The following is an 18,393-nucleotide window of genomic DNA, read 5'->3' on the forward strand; positions in this document are numbered from 1 at the left end:
TGTCCAGTGTGTGGGTTCCCCTGACCTCCTGTACCACCCCCCCACCCCCCAGACTGTAGAGGCTGTGTCCAGTGTGTGGGTTCCCCTGACCTCTGACCTCCTGTACCCCCCAGGCTGTAGAGGGTTGTGGGTTGTGAGCAGCAGTGAGTGTCCTCTACTCCAGCACCTCCAGAGCACCAGCAGCAGCCTGCCACCCATCCAGACATCTCAACCCCCCTCCCTCAGCCAGACCCCCCCCAGCGGGGTGACAACCCACCAGCATGGAGGCCTCCTTCGGCCCCACCTTCTCAGCCGTGGTTCCTGGAGCTAAAAGTGAGTCCACCTCAGGAAAACCTCTGTCAGGGAAAAACTCTGATAAGGAATCATGTCAGCAACATCCTGGAAGTGTAACCTCAGACAAAGCCCTAGGTCAGACGTAGAAATATATAATCTAGATTCTATGGTGTCAGTTTAACCTCAGACAAAGCCCCAGTTCAGACGTAGAAATATATCATCTAGATTCTATGGTGTCAGTGTAACCTAAGAACAAAGCCCTAGGTCAGACGTAGAAATATATCATCTAGATTCTATGGTGTCAGTTTAACCTCAGACAAAGCCCCAGGTCAGACGTAGAAATATATCATCTAGATTCTATGGTGTCAGTGTAACCTAAGAACAAAGCCCTAGGTCAGACGTAGAAATATATCATCTAGATTCTATGGTGTCAGTGTAACCTAAGAACAAAGCCCTAGGTCAGATGTAGAAATATATAATCTAGATCCTATGGTGTCAGTGTAACCTAAGAACAAAGCCCTAGGTCAGATGTAGAAATATATAATCTAGATTATATGGTGTCAGTGTAACCTAAGAACTAAGCCCTAGGTCAGATGTAGAAATATATAATCTAGATTCTATTGTGTCAGTTTAACCTCAGACAAAGCCATAGGTGTGTCAAACGTAGAAATATATAATCTAGATTCTATGGTGTCAGTTTAGCCTCACTGACTAAGCCATAGGTCAGACGTAGAAATATATAATCTAGATTCTATGGTGTCAGTTTAACCTCACTGACTAAGCCCCAGGTCAGATGTAGAAATATATCATCTAGATTCTATGGTGTCAGTTTAACCTCAGACAAAGCCCCAGGTCAGACGTAGAAATATATCATCTAGATTCTATGGTGTCAGTTTAACCTCAGACAAAGCCCTAGGTCAGACATAGAAATATATAATCTAGATTCTATGGTGTCAGTGTAACCTCACTGACTAAGCCCTTGGTGTGTCAGACATAGAATCTAGGTTATATATTTCTATGTCTGACACACCAAGGGCTTAGTCAGTGAGGTTACACTGACACCATAGAATCTAGGTTATATATTTCTATGGTGTCAGTGTAACCTCACTGACTAAGCCCTTGGTGTGTCGGAGACAGAAATATATAATCTAGATTATATGGTGTCAGTGTAACCTCACTGACTAAGCCCTAGGTCACACGTATAAATATATAATCTAGATTCTATTGTGTCAGTTTAACCTCAGACAAAGCCCTTGGTGTGTCAGAGACAGAAATGTAATCGAAACTCTAGATTATGTCTGACACACCAAGGGTTTAGTCTGAGGTTAAACTGACACCATAGAATCTAGTTTTTAGATTACATTTCTATGGTGTCAGTTTAACCTCACTCACTAAGCCATAGGTGTCAGACATAGAAATATATAATCTAGATTCTATGGTGTCAGCGATTTATTGTGGTAACTTCCTAGTGAGTTTAAGGTCACTATGGTAACTGTATGGTACCTAAAATATGGTTAAACTATAAGATGACTAAGGGTAACCCCAGACTCTCTCTCCACTCCGCTCTGTGTTCACCTTAGTTTAAGGTAACTGAATGGTTCCTAAATATGGTTAAGTTAAACTATAAGATGACTAAGGGTAACCCCAGACTCTCTCTCCACTCAGTGTTCATCTTAGTTTAATAAGGTCACTATGGTAACTGAATGGTTCCTAAATATGGTTAAGTTAAACTATAAGATGACTAAGGGTAACCCCAGACTCTCTCTCCACTCCGTGTTCACCTTAGTTTAAGGTCACTATGGTAACTGAATGGTTCCTAAATATGGTTAAGTTAAACTATAAGATAACTAATGGTAACCCCAGACTCTCTCTCTGTTTCAGCGGAAGCCTCCGGTACCTACAAGCAGCACCGCCGTACCCCCTCCTCCTCCAGTACCCTCACATACTCGCCACGAGACGACGAGGATGGCATGGTACACACACTACACACACACACTACACACTACACACACACTACACACACACACACACACTACACACACACACTACACACACACACACACACTGATTTAGCTCATGTTCTCTTTGTGTTCTATAGAAATATAATGTATAGAAAATGTGATTTATTTCAAATGAAGTTTATTTGACTGGTTCATAGTTCAATAAATTTTTTATGTCACCTTTATTTAACCAGGTAGGCAAGTTGAGAACAAGTTCTCATTTACAATTGCGACCTGGCCAAGATAAAGCAAAGCAGTTCGACAGATACAACGACACAGAGTTACACATGGAGTAAAACAAACATACAGTCAATAATACAGTATAAACAAGTCTATATACAACGTGAGCAAATGAGGTGAGAAGGGAGGTAAAGGCAAAAAAGGCCATGGTGGCAAAGTAAATACAATATAGCAAGTAAAACACTGGAATAGTAGTTTTGCAATGGAAGAATGTGCAAAGTAGACATAAAAATAATGGGGTGCAAAGGAGCAAAATAAATAAATTAATTAAATACAGTTGGGAAAGAGGTAGTTGTTTGGGCTAAATTATAGGTGGGCTATGTACAGGGGCAGTAATCTGTAAGATGCTCTGACAGTTGGTGCTTAAAGCTAGTGAGGGAGATAAGTGTTTCCAGTTTCAGAGATTTTTGCAGTTCGTTCCAGTCACTGGCAGCAGAGAACTGGAAGGAGAGGCGGCCAAAGAAAGAATTGGTTTTGGGGGTGACCAGAGAGATATACCTGCTGGAGCGTGTGCTACAGGTGGGAGATGCTATGGTGGCCAGCGAGCTGAGATAAGGGGGGACTTTACCTAGCAGGGTCTTGTAGATGACATGGAGCCAGTGGGTTTGGCGACGAGTATGAAGCGAGGGCCAGCCAACGAGAGCGTACAGGTCGCAATGGTGGGTAGTATATGGGGCTTTGGTGACAAAACGGATTGCACTGTGATAGACTGCATCCAATTTGTTGAGTAGGGTATTGGAGGCTATTTTGTAAATGACATCGCCAAAGTGGAGGATTGGTAGGATGGTCAGTTTTACAAGGGTATGTTTGGCAGCATGAGTGAAGGATGCTTTGTTGCGAAATAGGAAGCCAATTCTAGATTTAACTTTGGATTGGAGATGTTTGATATGGGTCTGGAAGGAGAGTTTACAGTCTAACCAGACACCTAAGTATTTGTAGTTGTCCACGTATTCTAAGTCAGAGCCGTCCAGAGTAGTGATGTTGGACAGGCGGGTAGGTGCAGGCAGTGATCGGTTGAAGAGCATGGATTTAGTTTTACTTGTATTTAAGAGCAATTGGAGGCCACCGAAGGAGAGTTGTATGGCATTGAAGCTTGCCTGGAGGGTTGTTTAACACAGTGTCCAAAGAAGGGCCGGAAGTATACAGAATGGTGTCGTCTGCGTAGAGGTGGATCAGGGACTCACCAGCAGCAAGAGCGACCTCATTGATGTATACAGATAAGAGAGTCGGTCCAAGAATTGAACCCTGTGGCACCCCCATAGAGACTGCCAGAGGTCCGGACAGCAGACCCTCCGATTTGACACACTGAACTCTATCAGAGAAGTAGTTGGTGAACCAGGCGAGGCAATCATTTGATAAACCAAGGCTGTCGAGTCTGCCGATGAGGATGTGGTGGTTGACAGAATTGAAAGCCTTGGCCAGATCAATGAATACGGCTGCACAGTAATGTTTCTTATCGATGGCGGTTAAGATATCGTTTAGGACCTTGAGCGTGGCTGAGGTGCACCCATGACCAGCTCTGAAACCAGATTGCATAGCAGAGAAGGTATGGTTAGATTCGAAATGGTCGGTAATCTGTTTGTTGACTTGGCTTTCGAAGACCTTAGAAAGGCATGGTAGGATAGATATAGGTCTGTAGCAGTTTGGGTCAAGAGTGTCCCCCCCTTTGTAGAGGGGGATGACCGCAGCTGCTTTCCAATCTTTGGGAATCTCAGACGACACGAAAGAGAGGTTGAACAGGCTAGTAATAGGGGTGGCAACAATTTCGGCAGATAATTTTAGAAAGAAAGGGTCCAGATTGTCTAGCCCGGCTGATTTGTAGGGGTCCAGATTTTTCAGCTCTTTCAGAACATCAGCAGAGTGGATTTGGGAGAAGGAGAAATGGGGAAGGCTTGGGCGAGTTGCTGTTGGGGGTGCAGTGCTGTTGACCGGGGTAGGAGTAGCCAGGTGGAAAGCATGGCCAGCCGTAGAAAAATGCTTATTGAAATTCTCAATTATGGTGGATTTATCAGTGGTGACAGTGTTTCCTATCTTCAGTGCAGTGGGTAGCTGGGAGGAGGTGTTCTTATTCTCCATGGACTTTACAGTGTCCCAGAACTTTTTTGAGTTAGTGTTGCAGGAAGCAAATTTCTGCTTGAAAAAGCTAGCCTTGGCTTTTCTAACTGCCTGTGTATAACGGTTTCTAGCTTCCCTGAATAGCTGCATATCACGGGGGCTGTTCGATGCTAATGCAGAACGCCATAGGATGTTTTTGTGTTGGTTAAGGGCAGTCAGGTCTGGGGAGAACCAAGGGCTATATCTGTTCCTGGTTCTAAATTTCTTGAATGGGCATGTTTATTTAAGATGGTTAGGAAGGCATTTAAAAAAAATATCCAGGCATCCTCTACTGACGGGATGAGATCAATATCCTTCCAGGATACCCCGGCCAGGTCGATTAGAAAGGCCTGCTCGCTGAAGTGTTTCAAGGAGCGTTTTACAGTGATGAGTGGAGGTCGTTTGACCGCTGACCCATTACGGATGCAGGCAATGAGGCAGTGATCGTTGAGATCTTGGTTGAAGACAGCAGAGGTGTATTTAGAGGGGAAGTTGGTTAGGATGATATCTATGAGGGTGCCCGTGTTTAAGGCTTTGGGGGTACCTGGTAGGTTCATTGATAATTTGAGTGAGATTGAGGGCATCAAGTTTAGATTGTAGGATGGCTGGGGTGTTAAGCATGTTCCAGTTTAGGTCGCCTAGCAGCACGAGCTCTGAAGATAGATGGAGGCAATCAGTTCACATATGGTGTCCAGAGCACAGCTGGGGGCAGAGGGTGGTCTATAGCAGGCGGCAACGGTGAGAGACTTGTTTTTAGAGAGGTGGATTTTTAGAAGTAGAAGTTCAAATTGTTTGGGTACAGACCTGGATAGTAGGACAGAACTCTGCAGGCTATCTTTGCAGTAGATTGCAACACCGCCCCCTTTGGCAGTTCTATCTTGTCTGAAAATGTTGTAATTTGGAATTAAAATTTCAGAATTTTTGGTGGTCTTCCTAAGCCAGGATTCAGACACAGCTAGAACATCCGGGTTGGCAGAGTGTGCTAAAGCAGTGAATAGAACAAACTTAGGGAGGAGGCTTCTAATGTTAACATGCATGAAACCAAGGCTATTACGGTTACAGAAGTCATCAAAAGAGAGCGCCTGGGGAATAGGAGTGGAGCTAGGCATTGCAGGGCCTGGATTCACCTCTACATCGCCAGAGGAACATAGGAGGAGAAGAATAAGGGTACGGCTAAAAGCAATACGAATTGGTCGTCTATAACGTCTGGAACAGAGAGTAAAAGGAGGTTTCTGGGGGCGATAAAATAGCATCAAGGTATAATGTATAGACAAATGTATGGTAGGATGTGAATACAGTGGAGGTAGACCTAGGTATTGAGTGATGAAGAGAGAGATATTGTCTCTAGAAACATCATTGAAACCAGGAGATGTCATTGCATGTGTGGGTGGTGGAACTAATAAATTGGATAATGTATAGTGAGCAGGACTAGAGGCTCTACAGTGAAATAAGCCAATAAACACTAACCAGAACAGCAATGGACAAGACATATTGACATTAAGGAGAGGCATCCTTAGTCGAGTGATCAAAAGAGTCCAGAGAGTGGAGTGGTTGGTTTCGGGGTCAAGGCGATTTAGACAGCTAGCCAGGACATCGGTAGCAAGCTAGCATAGGAAGGGGGTCTGTTGTTAGCCACCTCTTGCGTTCCGTCAGTAGATTAGTGGGGTTCCGTGTGGTAGAGGGAATTAGTCCAAATCACACAACAACAAAAATAAAATAAAAACAATAGATATAGTTATAGAGGCCCAAGAATAAACATAATAATAATAATAATAAAAATAAATAAATTGTCCGATTGTCTATTCTGAGAGCTGCCGGTAAGACAGCTAACGGATAGCAGGCCGCAGATGGGCGTTCAGGTAACGTCGCGACGGAGGAGCCAGCCGGATCTCCTTCGGGTAGACAACGTCGGCAGTCCAGTTGTGAAGGCCCGGTGGGGCTCCGCGTAGGCAGTGAAACGGGTCCGGATAGGTGACTGCAGCCCAGGAGTGATTGACGGAGCTCAGGAGTGATTTACGGAGCTGGCTAGCTCCGGAGTAATTTATGTTTGCTCCGGAATCGACGAGAGCAGATAGACACACGGATAGCAGCTAGCTAGCTGTGAGATCCGGGAATGAATGTCCAGAGAGCAGTTGAAATCCAAGGACATGGAGAGAAATTGGTCCGGTATGTTCCGTTCCGAGCCGTGCTGCGCCGTACAAAACTGGCGATAGATTTTCAAGCTAAAGGATAGCTGATGACCACAAACCGTGGTTAGCTGAATACTAACGATTTGCCAGTAAAGAAGCTAACTAGCTTCTGAACTAGCTTCTGATTAGCTTCTTGGAACATTCTGGAATATGTTCCCGGGAAATCACCCGATGGTAATTGAGGAGTTTTACCACATCAGTCACTGACTTCATTAATAAGGGCGACGACGTCTTCGTCCCCACGGTGACGAATATATCCCAACCGGGAAGACTTGTCGCTTTCAAGGAGCGGGAACACTAACCCGGACACGGATAAGTAAATCCTGCTACGACTTCTGACGAAAGATATAAAACAGGCAAGAGGACTCTCAGGTAGAATCCTACGACACCGGGTCCGACACTCGTCGGATGTGGCAGGGGGGGGCTTTCAAACTATCACGGATTTACAAAGGGTAACCCAACCGCGAGCTGCCCAGTGACGCGAGCCCACCAGATGAGCTAAATACAGTCTATGCTCACTCTTGAGGCAAGCAACACTGAACCATGCATGAGCGCACCGACTGTTCCAGACGACTGTGTGAACAACCTCTCTGTAGCTCATGTGCGTAAGATCTTTAAATAGGTTTAACCTTCACAAGCAACACTGAACCATGCACGAGCGCACCGACTGTTCCAGACGACTGTGTGAACAACCTCTCTGTAGCTCATGTAAGATCTTTAAATAGGTTTAACCTTCACAAGCAACACTGAACCATGCATGAGCGCACCGACTGTTCCAGACGACTGTGTGAACCAACCTCTCTGTAGATCTTTAAATAGGTTTTAACGTTCACAAGGCCGCAGGAACAGACCGATTTACCAGGACACGTGTTCGGAGCACTGGCCAGCTGGTTAGTGTCTTCACTGACCGTTTCAACCCCCGACTCCGTCTGTTATACCGACATGTTTCAGACCATCATGGTCCCTGTGCCCAAAAAATGCCATGGTTACCTGTCTGAATGACTAGCGACCTATTAGCACTTACATCTGTAGCCATGAAAGGCTTTGACTCACATCAGCACCGTCATCCCAGAAACCCCTAGACCCACACTCATCAGCACCGTCATCCCAGAAACCCCTAGACCCACACTCATCAGCACCGTCATCCCAGAAACCCCTAGACCCACACTCATCAGCACCGTTATCCCAGAAACCCCTAGACCCACACTCATCAGCACCGTCATCCCAGAAACCCCTAGACCCACACTCATCAGCACCGTCATCCCAGAAACCCCTAGACCCACACTCATCAGCACCGTTATCCCAGAAATCCTAGACCCACAATCATCAGCACCGTTATCCCAGAAACCCCTAGACCCACACTCATCAGACCAGGATGAGACTGCCTAGTTATCGTTACTCAGTACTGGTACCCTGTCTATATAACCTAGTTATCATTACTCAGTACTGGTACCCTGTCTATATAACCTAGTTATCATTACTCAGTACTGGTACCCTGTGTATATAACCTAGTTATCATTACTCAGTACTGGTACCCTGTGTATATAACCTAGTTATCATTACTCAGTACTGGTACCCTGTGTATATAACCTAGGTATCATTACTCAGTACTGGTACCCTGTGTATATAACCTAGGTATCATTACTCAGTACTGGTACCCTGTCTATATAACCTAGCTATCGTGACTCAGTACTCGTACCCTGTGTATATAACCTAGGTATCATTACTCGCTCTCTCTGTCTCTGTCCCCCCCTCAGCTCCCCATCAGCACCCCGAGGCGTTCTGACTCTGCCATCTCGGTGCGTTCCCTCTTCTCTGAGTCCAACATGTCTCTCTCTGTCTCTGTCCCCCCCCCCCCAGCTCCCCATCAGCACCCCGAGGCGTTCTGACTCTGCCATCTCGGTGCGTTCCCTCCTCTCTGAGTCCAACATGTCTCTCTCTGTCTCTGTCCCCCCCCCCAGCTCCCCATCAGCACCCCGAGGCGTTCTGACTCTGCCATCTCGGTGCGTTCCCTCCTCTCTGAGTCCAACATGTCTCTCTCTGTCTCTGTCCCCCCTCAGCTCCCCATCAGCACCCCGAGGCGTTCTGACTCTGCCATCTCGGTGCGTTCCCTCCTCTCTGAGTCCAACATGTCTCTCTCTGTCTCTGTCCCCCCAGCTCCCCATCAGCACCCCGAGGCGTTCTGACTCTGTCATCTCGGTGCGTTCCCTCCTCTCTGAGTCCAACATGTCTCTCTCTGTCTCTGTCCCCCCCCAGCTCCCCATCAGCACCCCGAGGCGTTCTGACTCTGCCATCTCGGTGCGTTCCCTCCTCTCTGAGTCCAACATGTCTCTCTCTGTCTCTGTCCCCCCCAGCTCCCCATCAGCACCCCGAGGCGTTCTGACTCTGCCATCTCGGTGCGTTCCCTCCTCTCTGAGGCCAACATGTCTCTCTCTGTCTCTGTCCCCCCTCAGCTCCCCATCAGCACCCCGAGGCGTTCTGACTCTGCCATCTCGGTGCGTTCCCTCCTCTCTGAGTCCAACATGTCTCTCTCTGTCTCTGTCCCCCCTCAGCTCCCCATCAGCACCCCGAGGCGTTCTGACTCTGCCATCTCGGTGCGTTCCCTCCTCTCTGAGTCCAACATGTCTCTCTCTGTCTCTGTCCCCCCCCCAGCTCCCCATCAGCACCCCGAGGCGTTCTGACTCTGCCATCTCGGTGCGTTCCCTCCTCTCTGAGTCCAACATGTCTCTCTCTGTCTCTGTCCCCCCCCAGCTCCCCATCAGCACCCCGAGGCGTTCTGACTCTGCCATCTCGGTGCGTTCCCTCCTCTCTGAGTCCAACATGTCTCTCTCTGTCTCTGTCCCCCCCAGCTCCCCATCAGCACCCCGAGGCGTTCTGACTCTGCCATCTCGGTGCGTTCCCTCCTCTCTGAGTCCAACATGTCTCTCTCTGTCTCTGTCCCCCCTCAGCTCCCCATCAGCACCCCGAGGCGTTCTGACTCTGCCATCTCGGTGCGTTCCCTCCTCTCTGAGTCCAACATGTCTCTCTCTGTCTCTGTCCCCCCCCCAGCTCCCCATCAGCACCCCGAGGCGTTCTGACTCTGCCATCTCGGTGCGTTCCCTCCTCTCTGAGTCCAACATGTCTCTCTCTGTCTCTGTCCCCCCCCTCAGCTCCCCATCACATTTACATTTAAGTCATTTAGCAGACGCTCTTATCCAGAGCGACTTACAAATTGGTGCATTCACCTTATGACATCCAGTGGGACAGTCACTTAACAATAGTGCATCTAAAACTTAGGGGGGGTGGGGTGAGAGGGATTACTTAACCTATCCTAGGTATTCCTTAAAGAGGTGGGGTTTCAGGTGTCTCCGGAAGGTGGTGATTGACTCCGCTGTCCTGGCGTCGTGAGGGAGTTTGTTCCACCATTGGGGGGCCAGGGCAGCGAACAGTTTTGACTGGGCTGAGCGGGAGCTGTACTTCCTCAGTGGTAGGGAGGCGAGCAGGCCAGAGGTGGATGAATGCAGTGCCCTTGTTTGGGTGTAGGGCCTGATCAGAGCCTGGAGGTACTGAGGTGCCGTTCCCCTCACAGCTCCGTAGGCAAGCACCATGGTCTTGTAGCGGATGCGAGCTTCAACTGGAAGCCAGTGGAGAGAACGGAGGAGCGGGGTGACGTGAGAGAACTTGGGAAGGTTGAACACCAGACGGGCTGCGGCGTTCTGGATGAGTTGAAGGGGTTTAATGGCACAGGCAGGGAGCCCAGCCAACAGCGAGTTGCAGTAATCCAGACGGGAGATGACAAGTGCCTGGATTAGGACCTGCGCCGCTTCCTGTGTGAGGCAGGGTCGTACTCTGCGGATGTTGTAGAGCATGAACCTACAGGAACGGGCCACCGCCTTGATGTTAGTTGAGAACGACAGGGTGTTGTCCAGGATCACGCCAAGGTTCTTGGCGCTCTGGGAGGAGGACACAATGGAGTTGTCAACCGTGATGGCGAGATCATGGAACGGGCAGTCCTTCCCCGGGAGGAAGAGCAGCTCCGTCTTGCCGAGGTTCAGCTTGAGGTGGTGATCCGTCATCCACACTGATATGTCTGCCAGACATGCAGAGATGCGATTCGCCACCTGGTCATCAGAAGGGGAAAGGAGAAGATTAATTGTGTGTCGTCTGCATAGCAATGATAAGAGAGACCATGTGAGGTTATGACAGAGCCAAGTGACTTGGTGTATAGCGAGAATAGGAGAGGGCCAAGAACAGAGCCCTGGGGGACACCAGTGGTGAGAGCGCGTGGTGAGGAGACAGATTCTCGCCACGCCACCTGGTAGGAGCGACCTGTCAGGTAGGACGCAATCCAAGCGTGGGCCGCGCCGGAGATGCCCAACTCGGAGAGGGTGGAGAGGAGGATCTGATGGTTCACAGTATCGAAGGCAGCCGATAGATCTAGAAGGATGAGAGCAGAGGAGAGAGAGTTAGCTTTAGCAGTGCGGAGCGCCTCCGTGATACAGAGGAGAGCAGTCTCAGTTGAATGACTAGTCTTGAAACCTGACTGATTTGGATCAAGAAGGTCATTCAGAGAGAGATAGCGGGAGAGCTGGCCAAGGACGGCACGTTCAAGAGTTTTGGAGAGAAAAGAAAGAAGGGATACTGGTCTGTAATTGTTGACATCGGAGGGATCGAGTGTAGGTTTTTTCAGAAGGGGTGCAACTCTCGCTCTCTTGAAGACGGAAGGGACGTAGCCAACGGTCAGGGATGAGTTGATGAGCGAGGTGAGGTAAGGGAGAAGGTCTCCGGAAATGGTCTGGAGAAGAGAGGAGGGGATAGGGTCAAGCGGGCAGGTTGTTGGGCGGCCGGCCGTCACAAGACGCGAGATTTCATCTGGAGAGAGAGGGGAGAAATAGGTCAGAGCACAGGGTAGGGCAGTGTGAGCAGAACCAGCGGTGTCGTTTGACTTAGCAAACGAGGATCGGATGTCGTCGACCTTCTTTTCAAAATGGTTGACGAAGTCATCTGCAGAGAGGGAGGAGAGGGGGCGGAGGATTCAGGAGGGAGGAGAAGGTGGCAAAGAGCTTCCTAGGGTTAGAGGCAGATGCTTGGAATTTAGCGTGGTAGAAAGTGGCTTTAGCAGCAGAGACAGAGGAGGAAAATGTAGAGAGGAGGGAGTGAAAGGATGCCAGGTCCGCAGGGAGGCGAGTTTTCCTCCATTTCCGCTCGGCTGCCCGGAGCCCTGTTCTGTGAGCTCGCAATGAGTCATCGAGCCACGGAGCGGGAGGGGAGGACAGAGCCGGCCTGGAGGATAGGGGACATAGAGAGTCAAGGGATGCAGAGAGGGAGGAGAGGAGGGTTGAGGAGGCAGAATCAGGAGATAGGTGGGAGAAGGTTTGAGCGGAGGGAAGAGATGATAGGATGGAAGAGGAGAGAGTAGCGGGGGAGAGAGAGCGAAGGTTGGGACGGCGCGATACCATCCGAGTAGGGGCAGTGTGGGAGGTGTTGGATGAGAGCGAGAGGGAAAAGGATACAAGGCAGTGGTCGGAGACTTGGAGGGGAGTTGCACCCCGAGGCGTTCTGACTCTGCCATCTCGGTGCGTTCCCTCCTCTCTGAGTCCAACATGTCTGTCTCTGTCCCCCCCCTCAGCTCCCCATCAGCACCCCGAGGCGTTCTGACTCTGCCATCTCGGTGCGTTCCCTCCTCTCTGAGTCCAACATGTCTCTCTCTGTCTCTGTCCCCCCCCCCAGCTCCCCATCAGCACCCCGAGGCGTTCTGACTCTGCCATCTCGGTGCGTTCCCTCCTCTCTGAGTCCAACATGTCTCTCCGCTCGACCTTCTCTCTTCACGAGGACGACGACGACACGGTATGGCTACACTAATGATGCTAAAGGTGCTAACAATCCTTCAACATTAAATACGCTATCGATGCCAATGTTAACTCGATGCTAACAATTCTTCAACATTAAATGCGCTAACGCTATCGATGCCAATGTTAACTCAATGCTAATTATACTTCAATGGTACCCCGGTGCTATCGATGCTGACGATACCCCCGGGTGCTATCGATGCTGACGATACCCCCGGGTGCTATCGATGCTGACGATACCCCCGGTGCTATCGATGCTGACGATACCCCCGGTGCTACCGATGCTACCGATACCCCCGGTGCTACCGATACCCCCGGTGCTATCGATGCTGACGATACCCCCGGTGCTATCGATGCTGACGATACCCCCGGTGCTATCGATGCCTGAATGCTAACTGTGCTAGTGATACCTGAATGTTAGTGATACCTGAATGCTAACTGTGCTAGTGATTTGAAAATAAAAGAAAGCCGCACACTCTTGGAGCTCAGATGCAAAAATGTAATGCCAACGTTTCGACAGTGCTAGTGATACCTGAATGCTAACTGTGCTAGTGATACCTGAATGCTAGTAATACCTGAATGCTAGTGATATCTGAATGCTAACTGTGCTAGTGATACCTGAATGCTAACTGTGCTAGTGATACCTGAATGCTAGTGATACCTGAATGCTAACTGTGCTCGTGATACCTGAATGCTAGTGATACCTAAATGCTAACTGTGCTAGTGATACATGAATGCTAGTGATATCTGAATGCTAACTGTGCTCGTGATACCTGAATGCTAACTGTGCTAGTGATACCTGAATGTTAGTGATACCTGAATGCTAACTGTGCTAGTGATACCTGAATGTTAGTGATACCTGAATGCTAACTGTGCTAGTGATACCTGAATGTTAGTGATACCTGAATGCTAACTATGCTAGTGATGTGTGTGTAGGAGCCCCTGGTGTTTGCAGAGCAGCCGTCGGTGAAGCTGTGTTGTCAGCTCTGCTGCAGTGTCTTCAAAGACCCTGTCATCACCACCTGTGGGGTGAGAGAAACCATCCGCTAGCCTCTCACTTCCTCTCCTCACCCCTCCTCTCCTCACCCCTCCTCTCCTCACCCCTCCTTCAAAGACCCTGTCATCACCACCTGTGGGGTGAGAGAAACCATCTGCTAGCCTCTCACTTCCTCTCTTCACCCCTCCTCTCCTCACCCCTCCTCTCCTCACAACCTCCTTCATTGACCACTGTCTCTATCTGTCTCTCCCTCCAGCACACCTTCTGCAGGCGATGTGCCTTGACCTCCGGTAGGGGACTTTACCTTCCTACACTGTTGGTTAAATAGTTACACCTTTCCAGCATCACATATATATGTGAATGCAAATTGTTGTTACATTCGTTTATCTCTCATTCTCCCTCTCTCTGCCCTCCTCTACCCCTCCTCCTGTCTATTCTCTCATTCTCCCTCTCTCTGCCCTCCTCCTGCCTATTCTCTCATTCTCCCTCTCTCTGCCCTCCTCTACCCCTCCTCCTGTCTATTCTCTCATTCTCCCTCTCTCTGCCCTCCTCCACCCCTCCTATCTTTCTCCTGTTCTCTCATTCTCCCTCTGCCCTCCTCCACCCCTCCTCTCTTTCTCCTGTTCTCTCATTCTCCCTCTCTCTGCCCTCCTCCACCCCTCCTCTCTTTCTCCCTGTTCTCTCATTTTCCCTCTCTCTGCCCTCCTCCACCCCTCCCCTCTTTCTCCCTGTTCTCTCGCTCTCCCTCTCTCTGCCCTCCTCCACCCCTCCTCTCTTTCTCCTGTTCTCTCATTCTCCCTCTCTGCCCTCCTCCACCCCTCCTCTCTTTCTCCCTGTTCTCTCATTTTCCCTCTCTCTGCCCTCCTCCACCCCTCCCCTCTTTCTCCCTGTTCTCTCGCTCTCCCTCTCTCTGCCCTCCTCCACCCCTCCTCTCTTTCTCCCTGTTCTCTCATTTTCCCTCTCTCTGCCCTCCTCCACCCCTCCCCTCTTTCTCCCTGTTCTCTCGCTCTCCCTCTCTCTGCCCTCCTCTACCCCTCCTCCTGCCTATTCTCTCATTCTCCCTCTCTCTGCCCTCCTCCACCCCTCCTATCTTTCTCCTGTTCTCTCATTCTCCCTCTCTCTGCCCTCCTCCACCCCTCCTATCTTTCTCCTGTTCTCTCATTCTCCCTCTCTCTGCCCTCCTCTACCCCTCCTATCTTTCTCCTGTTCTCTCATTCTCCCTCTCTCTGCCCTCCTCCACCCCTCCTATCTTTCTCCTGTTCTCTCATTCTCCCTCTCTCTGCCCTCCTCTACCCCTCCTATCTTTCTCCTGTTCTCTCATTCTCCCTCTCTCTGCCCTCCTCCACCCCTCCTATCTTTCTCCTGTTCTCTCATTCTCCCTCTCTCTGCCCTCCTCTACCCCTCCTATCTTTCTCCTGTTCTCTCATTCTCCCTCTCTCTGCCCTCCTCCACCCCTCCTATCTTTCTCCTGTTCTCTCATTCTCCCTCTCTCTGCCCTCCTCCACCCATCCTCTCTTTCTCCTGTTCTCTCATTCTCCCTCTCTCTGCCCTCCTCCACCCATCCTCTCTTTCTCCTGTTCTCTCATTCTCCCTCTCTGCCCTCCTCCACCCCTCTTTCTCCTGTTCTCTCATTCTCCCTCTCTGCCCTCCTCCACCCATCCTCTCTTTCTCCTGTTCTCTCATTCTCCCTCTCTGCCCTCCTCCACCCCTCTTTCTCCTGTTCTCTCATTCTCCCTCTCTGCCCTCCTCTCTTTCTCCTGTCTCTCATTCTCCCTCTCTGCCCTCCTCCACCCCTCCTCTCTTTCTCCTGTTCTCTCATTCTCCCTCTCTGCCCTCCTCCACCCATCCTCTCTTTCTCCTGTTCTCTCATTCTCCCTCTCTGCCCTCCTCTACCTCTCCCCTCCCTGTTCTCTCCCTCTCTCCCCTCCTCCACCCCTCCCTCCTCCTCCCTGTTCTCTCCCTCCTCCCTGTTCTCTCCCTGTCCTCTCCCCCTCCTCCTCCTCCTCCTCCCCTCCTCCTCCCTGTTCTCCCCTCCTCCTCCACCCCTCCTCCTCCACCCCTCCTCCTCCCTCTCTCCCCTCCTCCTCCCCTCCTCCCTCTCTCCCCTCCTCCTCCTCCCCTCCTCCTCCCTCTCTCCCCTCCTCTAGATAAGTGTCCGGTGGACACGGCTAAGTTGACGGTGGTGGTGAACAACATAGCCGTAGCAGAACAGATAGGAGAGCTGTTTATCCACTGTAAATACGGCTGCCGGCTCTTAAACACCAGCCCCACTTCCCCTAACGGGGCCGGAGGAGGGGCTTCCCCTAACGGGGCCGGAGGAGGCACTGCTGCTAGTCGGGGTGAAGGGACACCTAAGATGGGAGGACCTGGGAACTTTGAGGTTGATCCAATGGGCTGTCCTTTTACCATCAAGCTCACCACACGCAAGTAAGAGATGTCACTCTGAGATGTCACTCTGAGATGTCACTTTTGTTTAGTTAGTTATTGTGTCGTTGTGTTTTTGAAGAGGACAGTTCACTCTAAACATCCAAACGTTTGTCCAGATGTTCTCAGACCTCAATAGGTGTCTGATGCAGAGACGAGTCTATAGCTGCCGGAATTTAGAAGGAACGATGCCCTTTGCTGGTTAGACGTTTCAGGGAAACGATCCCCTTTGCTGGTTAGACGTTTCAGGGAAACGATCCCCTTTGCTGGTTAGACGTCGTCGGAGGGAAACGATCCCCTTTGCTGGTTAGACGTTTCAGGGAAACGATCCCCTGAGGTGTGCCCTGATGTTGACCTCTGACCTGCAGGGAGCACGAGGTGAGCTGTGACTACCGTCCAGTGCGCTGTCCCAACAACCCCTCCTGCCCTCCTCTCCTCACCATGAACCTGGAGGGACACCTAAAGGAATGCGAACACATCAAATGCCCTCACTCCAAATATGGGTAGGACACACACACACACACACACACACACACACACACACACACACACACACACACACACACACACACACACACACACACACACACACACACGTTCTCATGACCGTTTCTGAAAATTGGGTGCCAGACAGCGTGACCGGCAAGATTTAAATTTATGTCCTTGCTCTTCCTCCCAGAGCAGCATTGAGTCAGTCACGTTGTCCCCTCTTCCTCCCAGAGCAGCATTGAGTCAGTCACGTTGTCCCCTCTTCCTCCCAGAGCAGCATTGAGTCAGTCACGTTGTCCCCTCTTCCTCCCAGAGCAGCATTGAGTCAGTCACGTTGTCCCCTCTTCCTCCCAGAGCAGCATTGAGTCAGTCACGTTGTCCCCTCTTCCTCCCAGAACAGCATTGAGTCAGTCACGTTGTCCCCTCTTCCTCCCAGAGCAGCATTGAGTCAGTCACGATGTCCCCTCTTCCTCCCAGAACAGCATTGAGTCAGTCACGTTGTCCCCTCTTCCTCCCAGAGCAGCATTGAGTCAGTCACGTTGTCCCCTCTTCCTCCCAGAGCAGCATTGAGTCAGTCACGATGTCCCCTCTTCCTCCCAGAGCAGCATTGAGTCAGTCACGTTGTCCCCTCTTCCTCCCAGAACAGCATTGAGTCAGTCACGATGTCCCCCCTTCCTCCCAGAACAGCATTGAGTCAGTCACGATGTCCCCTCTTCCTCCCAGAGCAGCATTGAGTCAGTCACGATGTCCCCTCTTCCTCCCAGTGCAGCATTGAGTCAGTCACGATGTCCCCTCTTCCTCCCAGAGCAGCATTGAGTCAGTCACGTTGTCCCCTCTTCCTCCCAGAGCAGCATTGAGTCAGTCACGATGTCCCCTCTTCCTCCCAGAGCAGCATTGAGTCAGTCACGTTGTCCCCTCTTCCTCCCAGAACAGCATTGAGTCAGTCACGATGTCCCCTCTTCCTCCCAGAACAGCATTGAGTCAGTCACGATGTCCCCTCTTCCTCCCAGAGCAGCATTGAGTCAGTCACGTTGTCCCCTCTTCCTCCCAGAACAGCATTGAGTCAGTCACGATGTCCCCTCTTCCTCCCAGAGCAGCATTGAGTCAGTCACGATGTCCCTTCTTCCTCCCAGAGCAGCATTGAGTCAGTCACGATGTCCCCTCTTCCTCCCAGAGCAGCATTGAGTCAGTCACGTTGTCCCCTCTTCCTCCCAGAACAGCATTGAGTCAGTCACGATGTCCCCTCTTCCTCCCAGAACAGCATTGAGTCAGTCATGTTGTCCCCTCTGACAGGATATAACCACAGGGTGGGAATCATCCCAAACATAAAGTATAAACACACACTGACCCCCCCCCCCGACCTCATGTCTGACCCTCTACCTGACCTCCCTGACCCCCTGTCTGACCCCTCTCTCTCTCTCTCCCTGTCTGACCCCTCTCTATCCTTGTCTGACCCCCTGTCTGACCCCTGTCTGACCCCCTGTCTGACCCCCTCTCTCTCCCTGTCTGACCACTTGTCTGACCCCTCTCTCTCTCCCTGTCTGACCCCCTGTCTGACCCCCTGTCTGACCCTCTCTCTCCTTGTCTGACCCCTGTCTGACCCCCTGTCTGACCCCCTGTCTGACCCCCTGTCTGACCCCTCTCTCTCCCTGTCTGACCCCTATCTCTCCCTGTCTGACCTTGTCTGACCACATGTCTGACCCCTCTCTCTCCCTGTCTGACCCCCTGTCTGACCCCTCTCTCCCCCTGTCTGACCTCCCCCCCCTGTCTGACCCCCCTGTCTGACCCCCTGTCTGACCCCTCTCTCTCCCTGTCTGACCCCCTCTCTCTCCCTGTCTGACCCCTCTCTCTCCCTGTCT

The 18,393-nt window shown here is 50.7% G+C and overlaps 1 protein-coding gene across 1 annotated transcript in view; it reads left to right on the forward strand.

Moving 5' to 3' along the window:
* Positions 1–205: 205 nt before the first annotated feature.
* traf7 (TNF receptor-associated factor 7) overlaps positions 206–18,393 on the forward strand; it is a 58,241-nt gene continuing 40,053 nt past the window's right edge. Inside the window, exons 1-7 of the mRNA XM_046336141.1 lie at positions 206–312; positions 2,155–2,246; positions 12,506–12,622; positions 13,561–13,653; positions 13,878–13,911; positions 15,769–16,048; positions 16,414–16,548. Of these exons, the coding sequence (XP_046192097.1) occupies positions 261–312; positions 2,155–2,246; positions 12,506–12,622; positions 13,561–13,653; positions 13,878–13,911; positions 15,769–16,048; positions 16,414–16,548 (803 nt within the window). The 5' untranslated portion in view covers positions 206–260. The remainder of the gene's footprint in view (positions 313–2,154; positions 2,247–12,505; positions 12,623–13,560; positions 13,654–13,877; positions 13,912–15,768; positions 16,049–16,413; positions 16,549–18,393) is intronic.

This window comes from Oncorhynchus gorbuscha, unplaced genomic scaffold (assembly GCF_021184085.1).
Source record: "Oncorhynchus gorbuscha isolate QuinsamMale2020 ecotype Even-year unplaced genomic scaffold, OgorEven_v1.0 Un_scaffold_947, whole genome shotgun sequence".
Lineage (NCBI taxonomy): Eukaryota > Metazoa > Chordata > Actinopteri > Salmoniformes > Salmonidae > Oncorhynchus > Oncorhynchus gorbuscha.